The following is a 19763-nucleotide window of genomic DNA, read 5'->3' on the forward strand; positions in this document are numbered from 1 at the left end:
GCTTAGAAATTTGGAACTTGTGTAGGATGATAATAGCTAACATTTTGGGTGCTGGAGGTTATAGCAATCAAACACAGACACATACCTTGTATTCTAGCCTTGTAGCTTATACTAGTCTAGGATATAGACTTTAAACAAGATAAATAAGTAAACTTTAGTATATAGTATGCTTAGTGATATGTGCTCAGGAGCAAAGTTAATCAGGGATCAACTATTAAGAAGTGTGCAGGATTGAAATCTTAAATGGGTACACCAGGGGAGGCCAAAATGAAGTGATACTTGATGTGAGAGAGCTATACTAATACCTGAGAGAAGAAAGAGTATTCCAGGTGGAGAGATCAGTGAATACAAAGACTCTGAGGCTGGAGCATGTCCAGCTGGTTTGAAGAACAATGTTTTGTTTCGTTTTAATGTATTAACTTATTCAACCTTGAGGGTGCTACTACTGCCGTCTCTATTCTGTTGATGTAGAAACTGAGGGACAGAGAAGTTGAAGGCATTGTGGAGGCAGAGCTCTTAGGACTTACTGTGTTGAACCAAAGCGTTTCCTCTCAGCATGAAAGAGGTTAGGAATTGCCAAGACCTCTAGAATTCCACTTTCTCTTTCACAGTCCCCTTTCTTTTCCTCTTTTAAAGTAGGAAAGTTTGTTTTACACACGGATGTCTACCTTCCCGGAGTTTATGTTCTAGTCTAGGATACAGACAGTGAACAAGGTAAATAAGTAAAGCATATAGTATTGTTAGTAATAGGTGGTCAGGTGAACAAGGCAGTTGGGGATTAAGTATAAGAATTTGGGAAATCTTGGCTTTGAGAATGCTGCTTATTTGGGAATCTGAGGTCCGTTCCTAGTTTTTCTCTATTGGCCAGGCACTGCCCTCTTCAGACCATAGGATGGCTAAGGAAGCTGAACGTGATTCTGAGTTCTAGGGTCATTCTGTGCTGGAGATGGGAGGAGATTTGGAGGGAGGCCATGCAGCCCAAATGCTCCCAGACTGGACATGAGAATTGCCCGAGGAGATTCCTGGCCCCATCCCAGAGCTGCTGATTCAGAATCTAGAGGGCAGGATTCAAGTGTGTAGCTGAAGAGGTTAGGTACAGCCTGATTAGTGCCTACCCCTCTCTCCCCAGTTGATCAGAGAACTGGGATTGAAACTCAGGCATTGTCTTAGTCTATCTAGTGTACTCTTTTCACCGTGTTGTAATGCTGTCTTACTCTTGAGATTAAAAAGTTGTAAACAGGGGGATGTTTAATTTTATCAAATGGCATTTCATTCTTGTTTAATCATTGTCTTGGGGCCTTACTGTTTTATATATTATATACCTGGGTTTTAAGTAGTACCTGAAGAATTCTTTCTCAAGAAGGTATGTGTCTTTCTTAGAGGCTTTTGTAATTCATTGGAAATTGGGAGAAATCGGTTAGCTAAGTTTGGTCTTCTGAAAAAGGGATCATCATTTTTGGAAGAGCACTTTCTCTTTGAAAGGTGGCTAATGAAAGTGCTCTGGATGAGAAGAACTTTATCATTTGTTGGGGAATTTATTACTTTAATGCTCTACTTGCTTTATTTGAAGAGCTCTTTCAGGACCCAGCGAAGAAATAAAGAAATGCCAGCCACCTGGTTGTGGTTTTTCTGTCACGCCTCTTCTGGGGGACAGCTGCGAGGTGGTTATTACGGTTGGCTCTCATAATTTGTTTGAGTTTTGTGGAAGATTCAGTGACCTTTCCCCATTCGGTCTCTTTTTTCTACCCTTAGTGAGTTTTTTTCTGATTTTTCTGGTCTGGAAAGATGGAGCACAGTAGCCTAAATACCTCTGAGCCAGGGAGAGAGCCAGGCATCTTGTCTTGTTCTCTATCACATTAGAGACAGTGTGGGTTGGAAGGTCCTGAGTCTGTTGTCAGGTTGCAGCCCCTCCTAGGAGTTCAGTCAGCTTGATGCTTCAGGTCATGTCTTTGAAATGGGCTCTTAAGGCTGCAAAGGGGAATGTGCCCTGATCTTCAAGAATCGTTTCTGTAAACAGAATGGGGTAGATAGAACTTTTAATTGACTTTGGGTTTTTTATTTATATTCAACTTGGACACTTACGGAATGCTGAAAGAATTTTTTAAAAAACTGTCTCTTTCAGGTGGTAGTTGTAAACTAGTTGTTGGTAATTCCTCTCTCACCATAGGCATATGGCCAGTTTGTTGAGAACTGGAATGAACTAGAGCTAAAATGAAAGAATTGTTTTCAGTCTCTTGTGAAGTAGAAAAATGGGGTGTGATTCTCAGGTTATGAATGATAAGAAACATAGGCTGAGTGGGTTGATCTCCTGGGTCAGGTGTTGGTATATCTGATGAGAGATTTTTATTTTCTTATCATCAGTATAGCTTCAGGAAATCAGTGATGTCTCTGGTGAGGCCAAATAGGAAGTGAAGAATCTCTTGTTATCCTGGGTCACATAAACAGTGGGCACATGACTGTTTAAATGCAAAACAAAATGAAGGGAAGGAATCTCCTTATTTTAGGAGGCAGGGTCTGGGGATAGAACTAAATGCAGGTTTCTGGGCAGTTTTTCCTTGATTGGGGTTGGGCCCCTAGACCAGTCTTCATAGCCATGAAGTGTACTGGAGGAGTGAGAAAAAACAGGATGAGGATACAGATGTCTGTGTGGCTGGGGAGGGGGGCACTGTGAGAATGATTTATGCTGGTCAGCTCACGTGTATCGGGGTGCAAAGGGTGGTTCTCTCTATGGAATCTACTCTGTCCTTCCTCAGATCTGAGTGTGGGGCCACGTGGAGCTTGCGGGAAGCTGAGAGCACGTTGGTTGGGAGAGGCCTTAACTTTTGTATTTATCCCTCCCTGGAATGCTCCTCAGTAGGGGAGCGTCCCATAGGGAAACTGGATCAACAGCTGCCGCCTGTCCCTGTAATCACAGGAAGCCGAGGCTGGGTGCCTTTGTATGGGAGCTCCACAGCCAGACAATAGTTTGTGCTGGCGGGGCCATGTGGCGAGTCACGTGACCTGGGGCTGTTTTCTGCCGGGGTCCTTACCCATCTGTTCTTTCGGCTCTTTCTGGGTTATCAGGCGCCAGTCCAAGTCCTCCCAGGCAGCCAGCTTCATGGCCAGAGATTCCGAGCACTAACCTTCCTGGCAGGGGTGGTGCGGCTTCGCGTTTATGCAGATTAGCCATGTGTTTCTCACTTCAAGGCGTTCCACAGGAAAAGCCTTTTCCTGTGTTTGGCTCTCAGTGGGCGGTTCCCAGCTTACTGTACTGGGACTCAGCAAGCAGCAGGCGTGCACGAGAGGGATCACAGTACACTGGCCCCCTCCCATTCCACCTCCAGTGCTACGTCACCACAACACAACCGCTCGAGCTCTCATACTGTTGGTGTCATTCATTCGGTGCCAAGATTGCTTTAAAAAATTCCCTTGGCCCCAGTTCAAACAGGAGTACAGCTGGGATGTGTTAGATTTTAGGCAGTCTGCCCTCAATTTGAGATGAGTTATAAATAGCAGTGCCGACTTCCTTAACTACCGCTCTCTGAGGTAAAATGCAGGTTAATTACTGTGGGAATCAATTAGGTGGTTCTTTTGGTTAAAGAGCCAGGGATGCTTTTTTTTATTGTTGTTATTAAAAGTCATACAACAAATCTGGCCAGGAATAAATTGAAAGCGCAATGAGTAAGAAATAATATTCTAGGTTTCTACTAGCCTCAACTAGTTGGCATTTAGGGTGACAGGACAAGTGGTAGTCAGGACTTCTGCTTTCTGATGGACACATTTTTGGCAGCCCGGTCCATCTCTCTCCAGTCATGTTCTTGCTGGTCCTTGGGTACCAAATCTGGCTCCTTTGGTTTGCTACACGGTCACTTCCTTTCTGCATCTTTGGATTGGGACTGAAGCCTGGAACTTTCCTCAGTTGGACTTTTATTTCAAGAAAATTAAGAAGTTTCTCTTTCCTGGTGCCACTGCATGTGGTGTGGTGCATTTTGGTGAACAGTATCTCTCACTTTGAAGTTGGAGTCCCTGGCCCCGCCTTCTCTGCTCTCTTCTCCATCAGTTGTGATCAGAAGTTGGAGAATTTGAAGTCCAGTGTGTTATATCTCAGCAACCCCTTAGGTCGTTATGGCTTTCCTTGGTGCAATAAGAAGTTGTAAGGGATTCCATTAGCCCTCTGATCTGGAGGGGCTTTTAATTCCATTTGCTTAGAGCAGGGAAACTCTGTGCAAGTGGTTAGTCTGTAAGCTGTTTGTTCTGAATATATTCAAAGGGACCAGCCTGCTAGGCATCCTTGCCTTTGATGCCTAGGGAAACTGCAACTTTTGATGCATTTCATTTGGCAGGCAGTTTGTAACACGTCCAGTGATCTGGAAAGAGATAAGTGGTGAATAGAGATGGGGGTTTTCTTATGGCTCTTTTCCTCTTATTTTTATTTTTTATGAATGCAGGAGAGTATATAGCAGGGGGCCCGACTTCCCTGATCAAGGGGGCAGCATTTTCCTCTCAATTATGTGTCTTTGTGGCAGAGCCTTTGCTTTTGAAGTGTAATCACAGTAATCTACTCCTGTGGTTTCCCATTGAAGGGATTTCCTCTCTGTCTTTCCCAGAGAGGAATCTCTGGCTCTTTGGTGTTTCCCATCCTCTGCCTCTTCCTTGGTGCCTGCAGACTGCTGATACTGGTTTTTCTATCTTGTATGTAGTAGGGATTTTTCTCGGCTGAAATTGCTACTTTCCAAAAAAACTGATTAGTGAAGATTTAAGGCCCCTTCTCTGTTATGAAAGATTGGAAGATGACATTTCATCTATAACTGCAAATCACAAATCTTTCACAATGGTATTAAATGTCAGAAGTGTGAGTTCAGTCCCTGCCTACCTCCCCTTCCGATATGAGCAGATGTTTAACTTTGACATGAGACCAGAGTAATCTGGTTGAACCGAATATATTTTAGTTGCTAGGCTGTGTATTCCGTTTATTATAACTCTTTAGTGAAGGGAAGGGGTCAGAAATCTGATGTCCAGGAAAGGGAAATGTCTTAATCTCATTTTTTAGAATAAGAATTTTTTTTTTTTTGCGGTACGCGGGCCTCTCACCGTTGTGGCCTCTCCCGTTGTGGGGCACAGGCTCCGGACGTGCAGGCTCAGCGGCCATGGCTCACAGGCCCAGCCGCTCCACGGCATGTGGGATCTTCCCGGACCGGGGCACGAACCCATGTCCCCTGCATTGGCAGGCGGACTCTCAACCACTGCGCCACCAGGGAAGCCCTAGAATAAGAATTTTTTTAACTTGCGTTTATTTTTAGTCTGCAAGGAATTTCTAAAGTAATGGAAGAATCCTTGAACCCTTTAGTAGCTGTCCTCAATTGGGAGTGCAGGCACCCTGATGTGAGACATGGGGCGGGGGTGGTGAGTAGGGGGGAGTAACTTGCCTTTAGCCTTTTGTTTTTAAGCAGTGTGTTTGTGGATGCCTGTGTGGTTTGAAGACCTCTCTGGTTATAGGAGAGGCACTTAAGGATGGCACTTAAGAGTCTCCTCAGAGCTGTGCTCATTCTTCCTTGACTGTTTGTTCTACCCTCCCCTTTGCTTTTTCAGTTCAGTCCCCATTTTTTTCTGCCCTCAAAGTCATAACCTGGTTTAGGGTTTAGGGGTGTCCCTGGCCCTTTGGCTAGGTGGTTTAATCTAGGCTTTCTTCCCATAGTATCCCCTACCCACTTGTTAAAGTAGGGCAGCCTGGCACAGTGAAGTTCCTGAGCCCTAGTTCTGCACTTGGGGTCTTTCGGGGGACTTTGAAGATAAAATACCTGATCTCCGATTGCTGAGAACTTAGTCTCGAGAGATGCAGTCAGTTAGCTGGACAACTAAGTGCTAAACCTATGATTCTGACTGATTTTACAATAGGACATTTAGAAGTGTGAAAGAACAGAATGTGCTAAAGAAGTGGGAAGTGGCTTCATGTTGAAGGGTTGGGTTTCTGCTGGTGGAAGCCATTGTGGACAGGAGGGCATGGCAGGGTACTATTGCGTAGAGCTGGACACGTGGGAAGTCTGGCATGAGGCTGAAAAATGCGGAGAACTGGAGCACTGTGGCACATTTTAGAGCCAGGCAGAAGCACTATTTATCATTATTGATAATAGCTACTATTCATTGGGTGTTTAAGTACCAGGCACTGTGTGAAGTGTGTTATGTGCATTTTATGTTTTTTTTGTTTTTGTTTTTTGGCTGTGTTGGGTCTTTGATGGTGCACGTGGGCCTTCTCTGGTTGCGGTGAGTGGGAGCTACTCTTCGTCGCGGTGCGCAGGCTTCTCTTGTTGCGGAGCATGGGCTCTAGGCGTGCGGGCTTCAGTAGTTGTGGTACATGGGCTCTAGAGCACAGGCTCAGTAGTTGTGACGCACGGGCTTAGTTGCTCCGCAGCATGTGGGATCTTCCTGGACCAGGGCTCGAACCCGTGTCCCCTGCATTGGCAGGTGGATTCTTAACCACTGCATCACCTGGGAAGCCCCAGTTATGTGCATTTTAGTTAAAGAATTGATGTGCTCAAGGTCAGTGACAAGAGTTAGGATTTGAACCCAAGTCTGTCGATTTATTACTTTCTTTGCTCTTTCTATTTGATACTGTACATGATGTGGTAGGTAGGAAGTTTGGGGCTGTTGTTGAGCAGGGGGAGGTGAAAATGATTTGTGAGTATTGCTCTAGAACTGTGCGATCCAATATAACCACCGGCTGCGTGTGGTTATCTGAATTTAAAGTATATAAAAAGAATTCAGTTCCTAAGTCACACTAGGCATATTTCAAGTACTTAATAGTCACACAACACAGAAAATTTTATGGGGCAGTGTTTCTCTAGATCACTGGTTCTCAGCTAGTAATATATATTAGAACTAGGGAACTTCCTGGCAGTCCAGTGGTTAGGACTTGGCGCTTTCACTGCCGTGGCCTGGGTTCAATCCCTGGTTGGGGAACTAAGAACTAAGATCCCACAAGCCATGCATTGCCACACACACACACACACACACACACACACACACACACACACACACGCACAGACACACACACGAATCATCCAAGGATCTTAAGGGGTTTAGGGGGAGGGAGCCCAAGCCTTTCTAGACTCGCTAAATTGGAATCTCTAGGGAGAGGCCCAGGCATTTGTGCAGCTTCTCACAGGTGATCGGTAGCTGTGGTTAATAGCTGCTGCTCTAGAAGCTCCATAGTAACCATGGTAATGACTGCCCCTTGTGTGTTGAGATCTAGACTGACAGAGATACCCAGAGTGGGCTGGTCTCTGTTCAGCAAATGTAGTCTCTTCACCTGGGGGCCACGTGGACAGCAGCTGCAGTCTAGGATAAGATGAGGATCTCCTTGTTATTTGCGGCGTGATGTGTCTGTGTAAGCCCCTGAGCTCTTTGTAGGAGAGAATGGTGATGTTTTGGCTCCATTGCCAGGTGTATCTGGGGAAGACCACATGCTATTTATTACTCACTAGTTTGATTGTTGAATTTGAACTTCCTAAACAGGCCCAAAAGAATCCACGTGGCTCCAAAGTTATGATCGGGAATGTTATTGGAGCTTCTGATACAGAGGCAGGTCTGGGCAAAAATTGTTTAGTTATGATTGTTGGAAATAGCACTTTAATGATATTGACATGTAGTAGTGATTTGGGACACGGTTTTACTATGATTCTCGTAGTTTGGAAACCTGGGAGGTTTCAGTGTTTACCTTTTAAGGTGAGATTTCAGCTGCAGCCTAAAAGAGAACTTCGTTTCTGCTTTTTTTCGGTTAATATTTAGAAGAATAGTCTCTGTGGCTTTTTATCTTAGCCATTTTCCTCATGACAGCTCGACTTCTTCATTATTATAAAACACTTAGGTAGTGTGCTGCAAAAAAAAAAAAAATTAGAATAATTTATTAATTATAGAATAATAGAACCAGAAGGGAGCCTAGGTGTAATCTAGGCCAGTGGTTCTTAAAGTATGGTGGTCCCTGGACCAGCAGCATCAGTATCACCTGGGAACTGCTATAAATGCATATCTTAGGCCCACCCCTCAACCTACAGAATCGTACCCTGGGGATGGGTCCCAGCAGTGTGTGTTTTAACAAGCCCTCCGGGTGATTCTGATGCATTCTGAAGTTTGAGAACCACTGAATTCCTTAATACCTACTCCCCATCCCCAATTTAAGATTCAGTTTTCAAGTTTTATGTCAGGTGCAGGCCTACTTGGCAACTTGGGTGTATCTATTTAAGTGCTTAGAGATACTCCTTCCCTTCTCACCACCAGTAGATGTAGGTAGGCATCTCTGGGAGGGGAAAGTGTGCTGGGCCTCTGTTCTACGTAGCTCCAGTAAGATAAAATTATGTCAGAAAGTGAATGAGTTGACTGATCCTGTTGCACCACAAAGAGCTGGAAGTTATGTTTGTAGCCAAATACCTATGAGCTTTGAGGTTCCATTATTGGTACCTCTGCATCTTGTTTTTTAGAGAGACATAATCTCTACCTGCCTTACACCCTCAAGCTCTTGAATGTTAAAGGAGGTGAACTTTTCAGTTGAATTGTACAAGGCTCTAAATAAATTCAGGGTCACAATTCCCTCAACAACTGTAACTTAGCTATGATACCCAGTTGGAAGAAAGCATAAATTTAAGTCCTCGTGCCATAGCACAAATGGGCTCTGGATGTGCAAGGAAATAAGTTGCCACTGTTTAAAGAATAAAAACATCTAGAGGCTTGTGTATTTGAATTCCCTACCACAGTATTAAAGCATCAGTTCTGGTGTTATTGAACAGGATCATGGCAGAGTATAGCAGCACCATCCCCTCCCAACTGAAGGGCCTTTGTTCTCATTTTTCTGTACCATAGAGTACGTGTATTCATTGCTCCACACCTGGCCCGTTCCTTGGATCTCAAGTAGTACCACACTTATAAAGTAGTATATAGCTTAGAAGATGCTTTCACAAACCGGTGGTGTTTCCATTTTACATATGACAAAATCAAGGTTCTGAGGAAGGTTAAATGACTTGCTCAAGGGTTATTGGGTCTATACCATTACTTTATTTCACAGTAACTGTTTTCCTTTGTGGCATACAGACCTGTATGCCAAGGTTTGTGTTCATATTGGCTAGAGGACATCAAAGCTTCAGGTTAATGAAATGCTCTTTATTTTGTAGCCATCCAGTCCAATGGATCAGATGGGCAAGATGAGACCTCAGCCATATGGCGGGACTAACCCATACTCGCAACAACAGGGACCTCCATCAGGACCGCAGCAAGGACATGGGTACCCAGGGCAGCCATATGGGTCCCAGACCCCGCAGCGGTACCCGATGACCATGCAGGGCCGAGCGCAGAGTACCATGGGCGGCCTCTCTTATGCACAGCAGGTAGATGTTGACTCCGATTACCTCAATCCTTGTTGCTGTCCAAGATCTGGTCTTCAGCTATAGAATCAGAATGTGTCTTTGGCTTCCAAACCTCTTGAAAGGAACATAGGCCAGCTGACTCAGTTAGTTTCACTGTGCTATGTACAAGGCCAAGGTTGTGGTCACCATCGCATGTGTGTGCTTGAAGGAAAACTGCTCCCTGGCCACCTGCTATACGTATCTGTCTTCTTTGACCTGGCTGGCCTGCTTGTACCCACTGAATGGCGATCTCTGAAGGAAGTGGGAAGAAAGAAAAAGGCAGTGGCTGAGCACCAATCAATCCACTGCTACCAAGAAAAACCGCTCATACCATGTGCCCTGGGGAGAGAAGAGGCCCTTCATGTTCTCAAGGCCTTCAACATACAGCTGTCTGGTTTAAAGTGAATGTTTAGAAGGGACTGGGAGTAGCAGGAAAAGGGAAGATTGAGCAGTAAAGATGCTAACAGTGCTATTGCAGATGCTAAGATTTTACTCATCTCCTTTTATCTGACCATCCGCACCATCATCTTTTTATTGCCATTTTTTGTTTTGACAGCATTTTCTACCATTTATATGTGAGTGATATTCATACCGAAAATGGTGAGGGATAGAATGTAAGACGTAACTTTACTTCTAAGACTTGAAAGCAAAGTATGCCCTTATATAAAATCACTTTTTTTTTTCAGTGAGAAAATGGAGGAGAGTTGGGAAGGATATTATTGGTCTTTTTTTACCCCCTCCTTGCCAGATATATCCCTGGTGCCTAGAGTAGTGCCTGGTAACAAGTAAGCAAGTAGGCTGTCAGATACTTTTTGAATGAAGACTAAATGAAAAAGAGAACCAGGGTAGTTTAGTGATTGGCATACCATCTGGCTTACTAAACCCTAGGTTTTCAGTCGGCTGAGCCAGGCTGCTCTTGACTCTTCGTTGTGGCTAGGATACAGATTCCTAGCGCTTATAAAAACAGTCTAGGCCATGATAAAAAGAGTAGACTCATTGGTGAAAACAGCTGTTCTTGAACTCTTGTAAGTTGACCAGATTTTTATTAAATAGTGTAAATTTTCTGCGAATGAATGTAATCCACTTAAGAACAAACCAACTAGGAACCCAGCCTGGCTGTCCTTCCTGGCTCAGTTTAACAGGGTTGGTAGAAAAACCCTGGGCTTTCTAAATGTGAGGCTTGGCTTGCCGGCTTTGTATACCCATCTTCAGGGCATGGCTTCTGACATAATCACCTTTCTTCATCCGGAAGGGTCAGTGCTAAAAGTATCCTTTCCTTTTACAGATTCCACCTTATGGACAGCCAGGCCCCAGCGGGTATGGTCAGCAGGGCCAGGCTCCATATTACAACCAGCAAAGCCCTCACCCCCAGCAGCAGCAGCAGCCCTACTCCCAGCAGCCACCATCCCAGACCCCTCACGCCCAGCCTTCATATCAGCAGCAGCCTCAGTCTCAGCCACCGCAGCTCCAGTCCTCTCAGCCTCCGTATTCCCAGCAGCCATCCCAGCCCCCCCATCAGCAGTCCCCAACCCCGTACCCCACCCAGCAGTCTACCACCCAGCAGCACCCCCAGAGCCAGCCCCCCTACTCACAGCCGCAGGCACAGTCTCCTTACCAGCAGCCGCCACCTCAGCAGCCAGCATCCTCGACGCTTTCCCAGCAGGCTGCGTACCCTCAGCCCCAGTCTCAGCAGTCACAGCAAACTGCCTATTCTCAGCAGCGCTTCCCTCCACCACAGGTAAGAGGCCCCTTCCTCATGCCCTTCCCTACGTGTGACCGCAGACTTTGGGGGCTGGTGTCATGAGAACTTTGCCTTACAAAATTGGTTCTCTAATTGAAACTAATAAAGATATAACTGCATAAAAACCTGTAGCTCTCCATACTCATGAAATAGGGCAATGGAAAGTTGCATAGGCAGAAAAGAAATAAAGATAATGGGACTGATTTTTTTTTTTTCTTTTTTTTTAACTCAGAATTCAGAACTTGAGCATCCAAGTTAGTTTGGTCTTTTTTAAAACAGTCGCTTTGGGAGGCTGTACTGTACATTCATCCAACTGCCATTCCATTCTGCTATTGCTCAAAATATTTTGGAGCCCTTCATTTGAAACTGCTGTCAGAGCTGACATCACATTCTTTAGAATAGTCTCAGTGGTAGCAAATCTCTTATTTTTTTGAGAGTGGATTTGATTTTGGGAAATAGCTAAAATTCATCTGTAGCCATGTCTATGAACAAGGTAGGTGATAAAGTCTAAATAACAACTTGGGCTTTATTCTTTAAGGAGCAGAAAGAGGAGAATGACTGAGTGATGACAGGTCCATTAAAGATTTTGTGCATTGATGGCATTGTTGGAATAAATATCTTTAAAGGAAGCAGTACTCATTTTAATGCAGAGGTCCTAGCGTGAGTTTTTTGTTGGTGTTTTTGAATCAGGTGGTCTCATTCCTTGATAGATATAACTTGTAGTTAGCTAGACTTTAGCATTTATCCCCAAGTAACAGCTTTCTGTGGGTGGTGATAAATGGTCAAGAGTGCCATCAGAGAGTCTTATGTCCACTGTTGACATTCTTAAGAGCCACAACTTGTTTTTTTCTGCCTTTGGGTAATATTGTGTGTGATTGGGCAGTCTCTCACACCTAGCTTCCCCTGTTGAAGAGAGTCCCATAGGCCTTTCATCATGAAGCAAGCTTGCCTGGTTTATCAATACCAAGCTCTCACAGCTTTTGTTTTTCTTGTTTTAGGAGTTATCTCAAGATTCATTTGGGTCTCAGGCGTCCTCAGCCCCCTCAATGACCTCCAGTAAGGGAGGGCAAGAAGATATGAACCTGAGTCTTCAGTCAAGACCTTCAAGCTTGCCTGTGAGTATTTCTGCCACCCTCTAAAAGATGATGGGGGCAGAGAGAAAAGCAAAGAAAACCAGTTTCTGATTGGATGTGTTGGTGGTATTGAGCTAAATGAATGATGAGCTATTCCTTGAATTCAGGCTCAAAATTCTGAATAGGAATTTATGGACTGACCTTATAGAATGTCTGTTTTGGTTGCCTGCCCAGGGAGGAATATGTGTGTGATCTCTGTTTAGAGATCTAAACACTGTTTTAAAGTTTTTTGTTTGTTCATCTTACTTTTGAGGGCGTAATTTTTAGGTGTTTGTCTGAGCGGTAAGCTAGGAGGTAGGATCTGGGGTGCATTCAGCATGGATTGTCACATTGAGCATGACGGAGTAAAAGCAGATTTTCTAGTTGTTGTTTTGTGTGAATAGGTGCTTTTGTCTAGTAGAGTTTTTGGTGCCCAGGTGCTTGGTTAGTGTTTATAGAATGGACTGACAGTATCCTGAGAAAGGCAGTGTGGTTTGCTGGTTAAGAGCTTGGGCTCTACACTCAGAGTTCCTGGGTCTGCATTTTGACTCTGCCGCTAACTCTGGATCCTTGAGCAAGTCACTTAACCTCTCCGTGCCTTAGTTTTTGCATCCGTAAAATGAAACTCTTTAAGTACCCACTTCATGGAGAGGTTAATATTAAATAAGTTTATATAAAGAGAGTACTGGTGCTTGTAGGTGCTCCATAAATGTCAGCTGTTATCATCATCATCTTAGAGGGACTATACTTGATACTCAAAGGCAGTTAACACCAACCATTAAATAGCAGGCTGGTTCTGGGAACATTTACCTTTCGTCTTAGCTCTGCCAGTACACGTAGGCAAGTCACTTAGGCTGGGCACAGGAATAAAATGGGATGTTCTGAAATCTAGTAAGACTGCAGGTAGCAAACCTTCCATTACAAATCTGGCTTCGGTTTAGGAAATGGAAATTCAGCCACAGATGCAAATAAGATTCTTTTGAAATTTTGATTCTACTTGGATTTGAAGCTTGTCTCTTCATTTATTCTGACTTTGGAGAAAATGGTTTTGGGATCTTTAAGGAATAGGTGGGAGGCAGGAACTCACTTCATCGTGAAGCCTCCGTGGCTTCCCTTGAAGATCTCTGAGCCATAACCTTAGTAGGGCAAGGTCTGTGGAGTCCCTCAGCACCTGTAATTCAGGCTTCCCAGGCCAGGATGAATAGCTATTGTCAGATGGGACTTCGGAGACTGTTGACTTTCTCAGCTGAGGAATTGGGGGAGGAAGTGTCTGAATAAGGCAATCACTCTTTGTTCCCTTCTCATTAATGTCTGTTGCAATCCTTTTCTGCATCCTGAACTTCACTGGAATGTGCTTTTTAACCTGATTCAGTCAGAACTGTGTAACCACTCCCTCATCATCTACGGTCTGTAGCTGAATCTGGGTGAGGTACACAATATTGTGGCAAGAATCCAAATCGGTGGATTTCTACCAGTGCTGTAAGTTGCTCCTCATCAAAAAGTTTCTGCTTGTTTCTAGTGACCTTTTGATTGGACTGTATTTGATAGTTTTTAGTCCTGAGAAACCTAGCATACAAACATGTTGTGTGTCTTTTGAGGGTTGAGGGCCTTATACTGTTGAATCCAAGAGCTTGATTTGACCTTCTGAAGTGAAGACACTGGTAGCCTCTTGGGCCCAGGAGAGGGTTGTCCCTGGGTTAGCCTATCACAAGGAGCATTCCCAAGTTCCGGCTTCTACTGTAGATTCATACAAATGGGTCATTTGCTTTGTAGTAGAAACTCCATGTGAGAGGTGAGCAGGCTGGGTTATTGGCATCTTGTTTGTTGAATTGCTTTTTATCCCTCTGCTACTTGGACAAAGGAACAAAAGGTGGTTTACTCTTCGAAATTTTGGTTTGATGCCAGATTTGCCTAGCCAGGCTGGGGAAATAGTCACATCTGAAGAAGGGAGAAGGCTGGATTCCCTGCAAGGGGCCCACTCCTTTCTGTAGCAGGTGTGTTAAGGGAGCCCTAAGTTCGCCCGTGAATCCCTCCACTCAGCACGTGTTTGTTTGGCTCCAGAGCAGATGCTGTGCTGACTGGAGGGCAGCCCCATCAGTGTTCCACATCCCTCTTTTCAATCATTCGCCTTTCTGGCTTAGCCCTAAAGGCATTACGATTGTGACCCTTGACTTAAAGGCTCAGTATGGTTTCTGATCCTGATTATTACAAAAATTAGATTTTGAGGAGTTTTTGCTCAGCTATTAATGCCAAACCATTTAGCTACTATTATCCTGATTATGTTATCCCTCTATTAAAACCTCTCAATTATTTTTCATTAATCTTAGAATAAAATCCAAAATCCTTATTATTACAAAGGCTATTCTCCGCCCCCCTCCCCGCCCTCCCTTTCTGACTTAGTAGGTCTGGAGTGAGGTCTCAGAATTTGCATTTCTAACAAATTCTTGATGCTGCTAGACCAAGGATGGCACTTTGAGAACCTCTGCTTCATCCTTTTTTGCTCTCTGCCCTCTCAGTTTCTGTAAGGCCCCATGCCTTTTCTGCTTCCAGCCCCTTGCACACAATCTTCCCTTTGCCTAATACACTTTTCCTCCTAACTTTTCCCGTTCATATTTCAGACTACATTTTCAAGATCATTTCCTCAGAAAACTCCTTCCTAATCAAGCTTCAAAACTCAGCTTAAGGGGCTTCCCTGGTGGCGCAGTGGTTGAGAGTCCGCCTGCCAACGCAGGGGACGCGGGTTCGTGCCCCGGTCCGGGAGGATCCCATGTGCCGCGGAGCAGCTGGGCCCGTGAGCCATGGCCGCGGAGCCTGTGTGTCTGGAGCCTGTGCTCCGCAACGGGAGAGGCCACGACAGTGAGAGGCCCGCGTACGGCAAAAAAAGCGTAAATAACTTCTATGATGCCTTCACTGACTTCAGACAGTTTTTAAAATTAATTAATTAATTAGATTGTGCTGGGTCTTAGTTGCGGCAGGCAGGCTCCTTCGTTGTGGCAGGTGAACTCTTAGTTGCAGCATGCATGTGAGATCTAGTTCCCTGACCCGGGATTGAATCTGGACCCCCTGTACTGTGCCACCAGCGAAGTCCCTAAAGGTAGTTTTTATTTTATTATTTTAAAAGCCTGCAATATTGAAGATATATGAAAAGGTATAAAAAATAATTAGTTGCCTGAGTACCCATCTTTAGAAACCAAACCTTGCTGGAACAGGTAAAAGCACCTTATATAGCCCAATGGGATCACTTCCCTACCCTTGTGCCCAGAGAAGCACTATCCTGTATCTGAGGGTTTTTTGCTCCATCTTGCTAGAGTATTTTGCTGATACTTCTACGTTGTTGGGTCTTTTCCCCTAGACAGAAAGCTCTTGGAGGGTAGGCACTGTGCCCATAACACGTATCGCATTATACCCAAAACCAGTGGTTCTCTACCTTGGCTGCATGTTAGAATTACCTGGGAAGCAAATGATCTTTAAAACCAATGGCCAGGGTTCACAGAGTTCTGATTTGTTTGATATGGGGTGAGGCTTGGGCTTTGGTATGCTTAGAAGCTGTCCTGGGTGATTCTGATTTACAGCCCCTGTAGAGATCCACTAGTCCAAACTATGTCAGGTTCCTTTACTGTAATAGACCATCTTAGTGCCCATGCTTCTTGTCAGTGCTTATCTCAAGGGTAATTTCAGTTACTTATTCCAAGCTTAGTGAGGGTAGACTTGCTTTGTCTTGCTCAATGCTATCATAGTGCCTGGCATATAGTAGGTTCCAACTCATTGAACAAATAAACCTGAGCAGGTTCATTGATCATCCAAAAAGTGTATGGCTGACAGGGGACAGCGTGACCATATTACCAGATTGTTGTTTTCACTGCTAGTGCAAAGCGGTTATCACAGACTGATATGGGAATGCCCAAACTTCATTTTAGAGGATAGATTAATTTATTTGTGCTGCCTGACAGTGGCCTTAGGAAGAAATGGGGTTGGGGTTTGTCATTATCTTATAGCTACCACTTCACCTTATGTTAAGAAGGTCCTTGGGACTTCCCTGCTGGCGGTCCAGTGGTCAAGACTCAGTGCTTCCATTGCAGGGGGCACGGTTCAATCCCTGGTCAGGGGAAGTAAGATCCTGCATGCCACACGGTGCAACCAAAAAAAATAAAAGAAAGAAAGAAGGTTCTTGTAAGGGGTGGGTGAGCAAATCTCTAGGTGTTTCATTAAGTCTTCAGTTTTCTTTATTTTGGGTCAAAATCTGTAAGGGAGTCATCTGTAAATTGGTTTCTGACTTTTGATTATAGTCATTTTTGAGAATGACTTGGAGTTGCATCTTGAAAAGCTTCTATTTAAGTGATTCATTCAAGTGTATGTGGTTTCCTTGGAGTAATGACTGCTTCCCAAATTTTTCTTACTGCAGCACATTTGTAAATTTACATGTTAGTCTTGAAAGTGTACCTGGGATAGAGTTTCCATTCAGTGGTGCAAAATGGATATAGGATTAAAAGCCTTGATCTGGTAGAGGTTAGCTGTATCACTGCTTCTCAAACTTCAGCATGCATTAGGAATCATCTGGAGATCAATTAGAACAAGATTACTGACCTCTACCCAGAGAGATTCTGATTCAGTAGTTGTGGGGTAGGACCCAAGAATTTGCATTTCTAAGAAGCTCTCAGGTGGTGCTGTAGTTCTAAAGACCATACTTGAATAACAATGAGCTTTGGTAGTCCTTTGAAAAGGGAAGAAAAAAATGACTAGACTAGGAAGCCACAGTGGCAACTTGAATAAGAGTGGTGGTGACTTACACTGTCGTTTGACTCTTGATGATCTGGAGGGAAGACTGCGGGTTGAAAATGAAGGAGGGGAGACCTTGGGAGAGACAGACTGCCTGCAGCTGTGCCCCCTGCAGTTTATTCCGAGGTTAGGGCAGCCCTTGCGTTGCCAGCACACCCTGGGAGCTCTCAGCTCTGTGTCACTGATTGCTGGATCCCTTGTATAAGTTGTTCACCAAATCCTAGTCTACCTCAGAAATGGCTTTTAAATCCCTTGTCCTTCCTCGTTCGTTGCCTTTCTTTCAGGCCCCCATTATCTCTCACCAGGTGTTTTGCTACAGAGTCCTGACCTGTTTCTTTTCCTTCCAAGTCTGTCCTCAACATAATCACCAGAGTGATCATCTTAAAAAATCAAACTTGGCAAGTTACACTATTGTTCTAAAATCTCTGGGTACTTGTTGCCTATAGGTTTAAGCCCAAGTGTGACATACAAGTTCCTTTGTGATCTGGAGGATTGAGGATATTTTAAAAAGAAAAAGAAAAGTAGGTAAGTTCCCTGTCTTACCTGTAAAACCTGGCACCCTGTTTGCTGTGGTTGTCATATAGGAGGCAGAATACGCATTAGACAAGGGTTGAACTTTGATGACTTCTGAGGTAATCTGAGCTCTTAAGTCGGTGAGTCTGAGTATGACATGGTTGCAACCCTCAAGGATCCTCCTCTGTTTCATTAGTAAAATAGATGGAAGAATGTGTGCCTGAATGTTACAGTGAGTGCTATCAGGGCTTGGTGAACTCAGTGATCCATTTATGTCTAAATAGTAGAGGGAAGACATCATGGCAGAAGTTTAGTTAGAATGAACTAGGTATGGATGTATTGGGGTGGTTGGAAAGGAAAGTACAGCCTGAGCAGAGGCTTGGTGGGGGTGGGATGCAGTGTGGATGACACTTAGAGGGGCTGGTCAGGATCAGGCTTCCCGGGGTGGGGAGTAACAAACAGGATGGAAAGCTAGATCACAGGGGCTGGAGCCCTGGTAGGATAAGGGAGCCATTTGGATCTTATCTCATAGGCCTGCAGATATGTAATTAGGGCAATTACATGATGAAATTAATGTTTTACAAAAATGATCCATTGGTGTGTAGTATAGTTTGAAAAGGGGGTAGTCTGCAAGCAAGGGGATAAGTTAAACTGTTGAAATAGTTCTGGTATTCAGTGGAGTTCTACCCCTCTGTCTCATTTACATAACCACCTAGTCTTAGTTGTGAGATGCACAGGAAAGAATCTAGAACTGAGAATAAGTGCATTCTACTGGCTGGAAAATTTAACCATGTTGTATACTGGGTTGGGGCGGGGGTGGGGGGATCTCATTGACGGAAATAGAAAGGTTAATAGGAAAACTCATCTTTGAGGAGAAGTTAAGTTCCATATAGTGAGATATGGAAAAACAAATGCTTAGTTACTAGTTGGAGATAGGAGACTGAAACTTGGGTAAGAGCTGAGTCTGGATAGAACTTGAGAGTTGTCTGCATAGTGGTTAATAGTTAAACCATGGAATGAAGTTAAACCATGGAATAGTTAAACCACCCAGACCATGCAGCATGGAGAGAGGAGCCAGATGGAGCCCTGGACAATGCCTGTGGTCACTGAGTAGAAGCACCCAACACGTAGCTGGAGAGATTGGAGGGGGACCAGGATCGTGTCATATTTCCATATTTCTGGAAGCCAAGGAAGGGACAAAGATGGTGTGCATCTAAAGTATTTTCAAGGAATATAAAGTTAGATTTGTCATGAAGCAGGTTACTGGAATACTTCTGAGGTAGAGAGAAAACCTAATTTCTGAGGGCTGGAGGGAAGGAAATGAGCAAGGGAAAGGTGTAAGGGTAACCAGCACCCTCGAAAGGCATGGAAAGGGAGGCAGCTGAGTCGGCCTGAATTCCTAAGCTTCATCTCAAGACCCACATGTGTATAAAGCAGATAGATACAGAATGGTGACGTTGCTGGCAGAACATTAGGAAGGTATAAACAGGCACATCTTTCAGGAGTTGCGAGAGAAGGGAATCAGGGACACTGGGTTAGCTTAAAAGGGACACTATATATCCTTGACTGAAAATGTCTCAGACACTGCCATTGAAGATCTCAACCATATTTGTTTGCTCTGGTTAGATAGGAGTGGAAGTTGTTGATGCCAGGAGTGAGGTGAACTGGAGTAGGATTTTTTTTTTTTTTTTTTTTTTTTGCTATACGCGGGCCTCTCACTGTTGTGGCCTCTCCCGTTGCAGAGCACAGGCTCCGGATGCGCAGGCTCAGCGGCCATGGCTCATGGGCCCAGCCGCTCCACGGCATGTGGGATCCTCCCGGACCGGGGCATGAACCCGTGTCCCCTGCATCGGCAGGCGGACTCTCAACCACTGCGCCACCAGGGAAGCCCAGGAGTAGGATTTTTAATGTCTGTTAAATTATCTAAAGATACTGTTGTATCACTTGGGTTTCCAAGCCCTTCTTTAGATTTCTGCTTAACAACAAAGTAGCTATTAGCACTCATGCTTTACTACTGTGATGTTCTCAAATCTTGAGAGCTTGGGTTATAGTGATCTGGAAAGAGGAAATGGGAGGGAACTCTTGTAGAATCTGAATCTTAGAGGACAGGAGTGAAGCCAGGAAAGGATCTACAGCCAAAACGAATCTTCCTGGAAAGGCAGGAATTGAAATGTATTAAGTTGAATAATCACTTCTATTTTACATAAGAAGAAACTAAGGCTCGGAATTGGGATTTGAATCCAGTTTTTC

General features: G+C 44.4%; 1 protein-coding gene across 2 annotated transcripts in view; it reads left to right on the forward strand.

Annotated features, from left to right (window-relative positions):
* Positions 1-19763, forward strand: part of ARID1A (AT-rich interaction domain 1A) — a 70097-nt gene that overhangs the window by 17023 nt on the left and 33311 nt on the right. For both annotated transcript variants that reach the window (XM_024766812.1, XM_024766813.1), the window contains exons 2-4: positions 9141-9353; positions 10657-11109; positions 12111-12227. In XM_024766812.1, coding sequence (XP_024622580.1) covers positions 9141-9353; positions 10657-11109; positions 12111-12227 — 783 coding nt within the window. The remainder of the gene's footprint in view (positions 1-9140; positions 9354-10656; positions 11110-12110; positions 12228-19763) is intronic.

The sequence above is a fragment of the Neophocaena asiaeorientalis genome, unplaced genomic scaffold (assembly GCF_003031525.2).
Source record: "Neophocaena asiaeorientalis asiaeorientalis breed wild unplaced genomic scaffold, Neophocaena_asiaeorientalis_V1.1 scaffold79, whole genome shotgun sequence".
Taxonomy (NCBI): Eukaryota; Metazoa; Chordata; class Mammalia; order Artiodactyla; family Phocoenidae; genus Neophocaena; species Neophocaena asiaeorientalis.